Raw genomic sequence first — 9,250 nt, 5'->3', positions numbered from 1 at the left:
CTCCATCTGGATGGATGATAACAACCTTCTGAACAATCTAGCAGGAGATGGCCCATATCTATGGGACTGATTTGTGCTAATAACGCCCATTGTATGGACTGATAACAGCCGAAGCGGGTGAATAAAGTCACCCAGTCGCTAGCTGTGCCATTACCCAGCATACATCACTCCCTCCATAAATGCAATAAACGATACAAAAGTATCGTTCTACCTGTTTTTCAGGTAGTTGTTTACATTATATAATTTATTGTGTTCAGTATTGTCACTACAATGTGATTTCGGAAATATATAAATATACAGACAACAGGCTCTACCACGGCAATCTCTTGTCGTCAATAAGCAACGTTTAGGGAGCTCTATAGTATTCAATGAGAGGACCCTGCACATCAATTCTCGACGCGAGGGGGGTACCCTGTGCGTCGATAAGTGAAGCAGAGGGAGCCTGACTATGCGTCACACGTTTGACGAGTTGGGAGTGAGAACGTGTTGGATAAAGCCATAAATATGTGTGTCTGAGTCTTCTATCAAAAGTTACAGCTATTTATATGAAGTTGTACAAAAATGCTTTATTTCGTCAAGACAGTGCGTTTCTCACTAATACATGCATTTGAATGGGGAACTCGCCCGAAACAAAGTATAGGTTTTCATTATGTGAATAACTTGAAAATCTTAGCTCAAACAGCTGCAAAACCGGGGACAACAGGACAACAGGGGACTGTGATGCCAGCTTCTACAATCCACATTACACCAGGGACAGTGCTTCCTGTGAGGCCATCTTCACCCCACCAGGGCCTGCTTGTTGATGCCATCCACATTAGGGCCTGTGGTGCTGGTCGATATCATGTGCATTTCACCAGGGCTGGTGTTGTTGGCTGAGGCAATCCACATTACACTACTGCCAGTGTTTCCTGTGAGGCCATCATCACCACACCAGGGCCAGTGGTGCTGGCTGAGGCCATCCACATTGCATCATTGCCACTGCTCCCTGTGAGGCCATATTCACCACTCCAGGGCCTGTGCTCCTGGCTGATACCATGTACATTTCACCAGGGAGTATGTTGCCGGCTGAGGCCATCTACAATTCACCGGGGCTTGTGCTACTGTCTGAGGCCATCCACATTACACCAGGTCTTGTGTTACTGGCTGAGGCCAGCTAAATTTCACCTGGGCCTGTGTTGCTGGCTGTTGCCATCAACAATACACAAGGGAGTATGTTGCTGGCTGTTGGCATCCACAATGAACAAGGGCCTCTGCTAGTTGCTGATGCCAGCTAGGGCTGCTCAATTATGGCAAAAATGATAATCACGATTATTTTCACTGAAATTGAGATCTCGATTATTTGACGATATTTATTGAACCCTTTAAGACCTACTATAGAACCAAGTCCGCCAGAGCTTATATTATTTTTTTTACATGTTATAGTGCCATTGGGAGCATTTCAAGTTGCTATACATCAATACAACTGTTATAGCCCATATTTTAATAATATGTATGCATTAAGTCCATAGTAACTACATTAATTGCAAAAAAGTGCAATAAACTACAAAAAAATTGAAAATCATTTTTGTTTTTGTTTTTTACATATATTTCTACTTGGAGAAATTTAAGAGGTTTATCCCTCAAAACTTTAAATACAAAAAATAGTTTACAACAACAGGAGATTTATTTTGAGTGTCTTCATAGTTTTGTTTTGGAGATAAAGCAATTTTTATATACTGCAGGAAAAACAAAAAAACAATCCCATGATTCAAATTTGCAAAGAAAACAGCATGTGCATCAAAATAAACTATTTCCAGCAGTGCAATATGAGTTCTAAGCATCACAGAAACTATTCAGAAAAGTCAAACATGACTTATAAAAACACCAGTATAGGCTTTTAAGGCCTACAAGTAAAAAACTACATTTTCCGCGAAGATGACGTCACTTCCGGTTTCTGGCAGGAAATGGTGGACATGCGATCGTTCACGCTGATGTCTGTTTCACTGTGGGAAGTGTTACGAACAGCTGATCGGATCGGCAAAGTTTCTGGAATATTATGTTTTTGTTCCTGCAAGTGCTTTTTATGCAATTTTTGCAAAGCTTTATGTGGAAGGAAACCGTGACCGAGGACAAGCTGATGGCATAAGATGTAAGTACAACTCCTCCGGTTTCATATGCAAAAAAAAAATTATTGCGCCAGCTTACACGGTTCAGGTTCTACAGGGATTTAAAAATAGTTACACAAAATGGAGGGTGCTGCTCTGACTGGCTTTAAAGGGTTAACAATAAAATGTATTCAATAATGACTTTAAAAAATAATATAAAATAGTGTGCAAATACTGATAACAGTGCAAATGTTTGCAATATAAGAAATAAATGAAAAATGTAAACATCTATGTTTAGTGAACTTTGCAGTGCTGCTATGTGGTACAGCTACGACACCGTAGCAAAGTTTACACACTGTGTCTACTTGATCCACGTCTGACTCCGCGAACCCATAATGTTTCCACACCACTGAAGTTTTTTTTACCCCTCTTTTCAACCAACGGCAGTCACTCTCCTCTCCAAATACAGTGGGGCAAAAAAGTATTTAGTCAGCCACCGATTGTGCAAGTTCCCCCACTTAAAATGATGACAGAGGTCAGTAATTTGCACCAGAGGTACACTTCAACTGTGAGAGACAGAATGTGAAAAAAAAATCCATGAATTCACATGGTAGGATTTGTAAAGAATTTATTCGTAAATCAGGGTGGAAAATAAGTATTTGGTCACCTCAAACAAGGAAAATCTCTGGCTCTCACAGACCTGTAACGTCTTCTGTAAGAAGCTTTTCTGTCCCCCACTCGTTACCTGTATGAATGGCACCTGTTTGAACTCATCATCTGTATAAAAGACACCTGTCCACAGCCTCAAACAGTCAGACTCCAAACTCCGCCATGGCCAAGACCAAAGAGCTTTCGAAGGACACCAGGAAAAGTATTGTAGACCTGCACCAGACTGGGAAGAGTGAATCTACAATAGGCAAGCAGCTTGGTGTGAAAAAATCAACTGTGGGAGCAATCATCAGAAAATGGAAGACATACAAGACCACTGATAATCTCCCTCGACCTGGGGCTCCACGCAAGATCTCATCCCGTGGGGTCAAAATGATCATGAGAACGGTGAGCAAAGATCCCAGAACCACACGGGGGGACCTGGTGAATGACCTGCAGAGAGCTGGGACCAAAGTAACAAAGGTCACCATCAGTAACACACCACAACGGCAGGGAATCAAATCCTGCAGTGCCAGACGTGTTCCGCTGCTGAAGCCAGTGCATGTCCAGGCCCGTCTGAAGTTTGCCAGAGAGCACATGGATGATACAGCAGAGGATTGGGAGAATGTCATGTGGTCAGATGAAACCAAAGTAGAACTTTTTGGTATAAACTCAACTCGTCGTGTTTGGAGGAAGAAGAATACTGAGTTGCATCCCAAGAACACCATACCTACTGTGAAGCATGGGGGTGGAAACATCATGCTATGGGGCTGTTTTTCTGCCAAGGGGACAGGACGACTGATCCGTGTTAAGGACAGAATGAATGGGGCCATGTATCGTGAGATTTTGAGCCAAAACCTCCTTCCATCAGTGAGAACTTTGAAGATGAAACGAGGCTGGGTCTTCCAACATGACAATGATCCAAAACACACCGCCCGGGCAACAAAGGAGTGGCTCCGTAAGAAGCATTTGAAAGTCCTGGAGTGGCCTAGCCAGTCTCCAGACCTCAACCCCATAGAAAATCTGTGGCGGGAGTCCGTGTTGCTCGGCGACAGCCCCAAAACATCACTGCTCTCGAGAAGATCTGCATGGAGGAATGGGCCAAAATACCAGCTACTGTGTGTGCAAACCTGGTAAAGACCTATAGTAAACGTTTGACCTCTGTTATTGCCAACAAAGGTTATGTTACAAAGTATTGAGTTGTATTTTTGTTATTGACCAAATACTTATTTTCCACCCTGATTTACGAATAAATTCTTTACAAATCCTACCATGTGGATTCATGGATTTTTTTTTCACATTCTGTCTCTCACAGTTGAAGTGTACCTCTGGTGCAAATTACTGACCTCTGTCATCATTTTAAGTGGGGGAACTTGCACAATCGGTGGCTGACTAAATACTTTTTTGCCCCACTGTAACTTCTGCTTAGCTTTCCGAGCTTCCCTCGGGTCCTCTTAATTGTTGTGACGCATGTTCGAAACGAGAGGTGCGCTCGATTTGCCACACGGAGCAGCGCGAGAGTAAAGCACGAGGGAGGGGCTAATAATCGGCTCAGTCACTTTTAATGATCGTTAAAAGCCCAGATCGTAATCGTGATTAAAATTCGATTAATTGAGCAGCCCTAATGCCATCCACATTTCACCACGGCCAGTGCTCCCTGTGAGGCCATCTTCACCCCACCAGGGCCTCTGGTGCTCGTTGATGCCATCCACATTACACCTGGGCCTGTGGTGCTGACCGATATCATGCACATTTCACCAGGGCCAGTGGTGTTAGATGATGCCATCCACATTACAACAGGGCCTGTGCTACTGGCTGAGGACATTTACATTTCACCAGGGCCTGTGTTGGTGGCTGATCCCATCCACAATATACAAAGGCCTGTGCTACTGGCTGATGCAATCCACATTACACCAGGGCAAGTGGTCCCTGTGAGGCCATATTCACCACACCAGGGCCTGTGCTGTTGACTGAGGCCATCCACATTACACCAGGGACTGTGATGCCGGCTTCTACCATCCACATTACACCAGTGACAGTGCTTCCTGTGAGGCCATATTCACCACACCAGGGCCTCTGCTGCTTGTTGATGCCATCCACATTACACCAGGGTGTGTGTTGCTGACCAATACCATCCATATTTCGCCAGGGCCAGTGTTGTTAGATGAGGCCATCCACATTACAACAGGGCCTGTGCTACTGGCTGAGAACAACTACATTTCACCAGGGTGCATGTTGCCAGCTGAGGCCATCTACATTTCACCAGGGCCTGTGTTCATGGCTGAGGCCAACAACATTTCGCCAGGGCCTTTGTTGCTGGCTGATCCCATCCACAATACACAAATGCCTGTGCTACTTGCTGATGCCATCCACATTACACCAGGGCCAGTGCTCCCTGTGAGGCCATCTTCACCACACCAGGGCCTGTGCTGTTGGCTGAGGCCATCCACATTACACCAGGGCCTTTGCTGCTGTCTGAGGCCATCCACATTACACCAGGGACTGTGATGCTGGCTTCTACCATCCACATCACATGCTGCTCTATAGACAATCCCACTCTCAGCAATCCTGCTCATGCTGGTCACTTTACTTTATCTCACTCAAGGTCACTTTCACTCACATTGTAAACTGTAAAGCTGCTATGTTGGCCATCTGAAACACTTCAAAGCCACTTTAAATCATGATTGTAAATTTTAAAATGTCATTTACCCTTTACCTCAAAGTGTATACAATTCTATTCTTGTTCTTGCTCTTACTGTATTTGTTGTTGTTCTTTTGCACTGAATGTAACTGGAGCCTCGTCATCTTGTCTCTCTATATACTGTACTGTGTATAGCAGGGATGACAATAAAGTTTCCTTTGACTTTGACAATGTCAATGTTTTATTGCACGTGATAAAATTTACTGTGACAGAAAGTTGACAGTTAAAACACTGTTTGCACTTTCAGTGTAACATGTGGTAATGTCCTCCCAACAAAGCAGAGGACCTGCAAAAAACGAGTCATTTGTGTTACATCTCAGTGTCCACTCTCTTCCCAGCAGGACAAAAATACACTGGAGTGACGGCGTTGCAGAAAAGACATTTTCCAGAGGAGGTGACGAAATCTTGACATATTCAGGACCAGAGATGGAAAAAAGTAATCGGATTACAGTAACGCGTTACAAGTAACGCATTACTGTAATCCGATTACTTTTTTCAAGTAACGAGTAAAGTAAGGGATTACTATTGCAAAAACGGTAATTAGATTACCGTTACTTTCCCGTAGGAACGCTGCGTTACTGCGTTACTAAAACCGTGATTTTTTTGCGAGAATGTCTCATGACAGTGACAATAGCAAGTGCGACGTTTGTGACAACAGCTGTGTGCAGATCAACAATGGATCACATATCGAGTGCGGGAGAGAGTATGAGCGTGCAGCGTTTAAAGCGTGGAAGTACTGACCTTACTTTGAGGTTGATTCCATAAAAAGTGACAAAAACATTAGTGTCCGTTGTGCGTGGGAAGAAAACTTCTTTTTACAGCGAAAAAAACCTCCTAAACTTCCAAGCAAGCACCGAGTGCGCTACGACGTAATGGGAAACTCACAGAGAAACTCGCGGATTCTTCCACTGACCGCTGCGGCACACCTGCACCAGGATAATCCTCCGCCTACCCTACTCCCTCTTTACAGGTGAAAATAGAGCAAAAAGACCGCTAGTCTTTGACTTTATTTATTTTCTGCTGTGTTTTACTTGCATCTATTTGAAAGACTGTGTGTAAACACACAAAAAATATATATTTTATGTGCTGGAATGTGCAGAAAATAGGTTTAAATATTAAACAAATTTCTTCCAGTCAGAGAATGTTGCATATAATTAAATGTTTGCTTGATGCATAAAGTTAAAAGATTAAAAGTAATAAAACAAGTTTTAAAAAGAGACTTTTCATCTGATTACATTTTGTATGATGGATTATGTAGAAAAGGTAGAATTGGGCTGAAAGATCTATCGCTTTATCACCTATTCAGGTTGTAAATCGTGTTTTTAAATAGTAACTAAGTAACTAAGTAATTAATTACTTTTGAAAATAAGTAATCAGTAAAGTAACGGGATTACTTTTTTGGGGAAGCAATCAGTAATTAGTTACTGATTACTTTTTTCAAGTAACTTGACCAACACCAAAGAGAGTGAACATGAAAGCAGCATGCAGCTGTAGCTGGGGTATGGATAGAATTAAACCCAGAATTTTTTTCTTATTCTTATTTTATTAAATTATATTTTTATGTATGTACATGTTTAGAATTAATGTAATTATTTGGTAAAATATGTTTAAATGTTTTGTATTATGAAGTAAAAAAAGTTTTTTGATTGTGTTTATTTTGTTTTATTTTGATCTTGAACAAACTTGGTGGCTGTAGGGCAAATTTTATTGGATGGTGAAAATGATTGGCTTTTATCAGTTTATTCTTTCCTGTATTCGTGGCTGTTTGGTTTGGAGCTCGGTTTTACTTTGGTGGTTCGGACCGGAAGTGGTTTCTTTTCCTGAGTATTTTGACGCTCGGATGAGTCTGTGAGGGAGGCACAGTTGAAGAACGCTGGCAGTGTCGAGGGTCACAGGAATGTATAGTAAACACAGGCAGAAAAATACTCACACATCCCCGGCACAGTGTGGACGTGTGCTCGCTCTTCTTTGTTTCTTGGTGCTGAACGGCGCAGTGGAAGGAGCCCCCAGACACGGAGAGCGAGGTAAGAGTACCGCCGAAGAAACTTCTTGTGCTTAACAGTTGCTGTTGACCCGCAAAAGCGCCTGCCTCTGTGAGAAGGCTTTAGTTTAAGCAAGAAACATGTCACTTTGACACACAGAAGACCGTATTTTTGGTCTGTGTGATGACGTTTCAGTGAAAAAAGATGTTATCAAAGCTGTTATTAACGGCCAACACATGACCTGCAGACCTTTGCTGGGTGTCCTGTACTCAAGAGTACGCCACTGACTGCAGCAGCAGTGCGATATCTGTTAGATGTGATGTTACTGTGATGTTAATGGGGGAGGGGGCTCTTCTACTGAAATCTACCAAAGACTCGCCATGTTTAGGAAATCAGAGGCCAGATGTGTTCCAGGCGTTATGCTGGGCAGACACTGTGCGATTTTTTTTCAGTCGCGCGATTCAGCTCCTGCTCAAACTGCACGATTGACTCGCAGGAGTTCGTAGATCACGGCACTGGGTCTCACACTATACGACCCGATGCTCTGATGCGACCTGAGTGCTCAAACTGTGCGTCCATAAAATGAAGGTTATAACAGAAATTCTGTCGCTCGCTCTCTCTCTCTGTCTTTCACTCACACAGACACACCACCACCATCAACTTTGTTAAATTGCTAATGAAAAACATTGATCAGGCAGCTGTGATTGAGCAGGAGTGTAGATCCAACTATTTTCATGGTTGTTGTGGTCGTGATAATTTTGTGAGGCCACATCGAAAAGGCTCGGGTGAGCTTGCCATAGTTCTACAAGTTGTGCCTCCATCGCTTGTGTCCAGATCACACGCCGCACTGCCGTGCTGCGCCGTCTTTTTCGCTGACATTTGTGTTTGCGCGTGCGCAGTGTGAGAAGCTGCGACGACACCCTCGCGACCAAGCGATTGATGATCGCACGACTCAAAAATCGGCTCAAATGGGCCAAAAATCGCACAGTGTAAGCCCAGCATTAACGAGTTATTGTGAGCAGGCCAGATTCTAACTGTGGCATCGTCTGCGTCTCCCCAACACGGCGAGGGAATTTATCCATGACCTCTTTTACAAGTGTGTTAAGTTTGTTACAACTCAGTAATGTCTTTAGGGGAACTCGCATGTGTGAGTTCAGTATGAGGCCGGTCCATCTTCGTGCGCTGCCCATAAAAGGCAGGCTCAGAGAGTCGCTGGAGGATAGGCAGACTGATGCAGCCCAGAGCCAACAGGCTGGCTCCCACACTGGATTTATGTATGATTAAGGATGATATGAGAGAAGAAACGGCTAATTTATTGGTAAATAAATCAATGATGATGATGATATGATGCATCCACTGTTACTACTAATTTTAGAAGTAACAATAGTAACTGAAATAAAATTATTAATGATGATGATAACAATCATGAATGATAAGTTATTAATACAGTGTAGCTGCCACGTTTGTAAAGTGGTATGGGAGTGGTTGAGTTAGTGGTATTTCGTTAAGTAACCGGGTGATTCAGTCTTTGATGTCTGAGTTTTTTCTTTCTTTTTTGTGTGGTGTAAATGTGGCATTTACATTACTGTGGCAAGTTTAGATTCTTCACCTGCAACTGATTATAAGTGATAAAGTGTCAATCTAAAGAACATGTAAAGTCACCGGTCTAAGTGCCTTTAATCAGTTCTTGCGTGCTGCTTACAGCTCTCATCCCTGCATATGTCTTCTGTTTGGAATTCTGTTCTGCAGGACAGTCACCCACTTCCTCTCTAACTCTGGTGCCCTCTCAGACCCTCACTTATTCTCTCATGAATTTTGAATTACTTTTCACAGAG

General features: G+C 43.0%; 1 protein-coding gene across 1 annotated transcript in view; it reads left to right on the top strand.

Annotated features, from left to right (window-relative positions):
- Positions 1 to 7,265: 7,265 nt before the first annotated feature.
- adam19a (ADAM metallopeptidase domain 19a) overlaps positions 7,266 to 9,250 on the top strand; it is an 87,451-nt gene continuing 85,466 nt past the window's right edge. Inside the window, exon 1 of the mRNA XM_086285319.1 lies at positions 7,266 to 7,457. Coding sequence (XP_086141445.1) covers positions 7,331 to 7,457 — 127 coding nt within the window. The 5' untranslated portion in view covers positions 7,266 to 7,330. The remainder of the gene's footprint in view (positions 7,458 to 9,250) is intronic.

The sequence above is a fragment of the Aulonocara sp. 'chitande type north' Nkhata Bay genome, linkage group LG3, assembly GCF_057382095.1.
Source record: "Aulonocara sp. 'chitande type north' Nkhata Bay isolate Kocher_YH1m ecotype deep benthic linkage group LG3, A_spYH_male_GT1.1, whole genome shotgun sequence".
Taxonomy (NCBI): domain Eukaryota; kingdom Metazoa; phylum Chordata; class Actinopteri; order Cichliformes; family Cichlidae; genus Aulonocara; species Aulonocara sp. 'chitande type north' Nkhata Bay.
The sequence above is the reverse complement of the archived record's forward strand: the minus strand, read 5'-3'. Positions and strand labels throughout refer to the sequence as shown.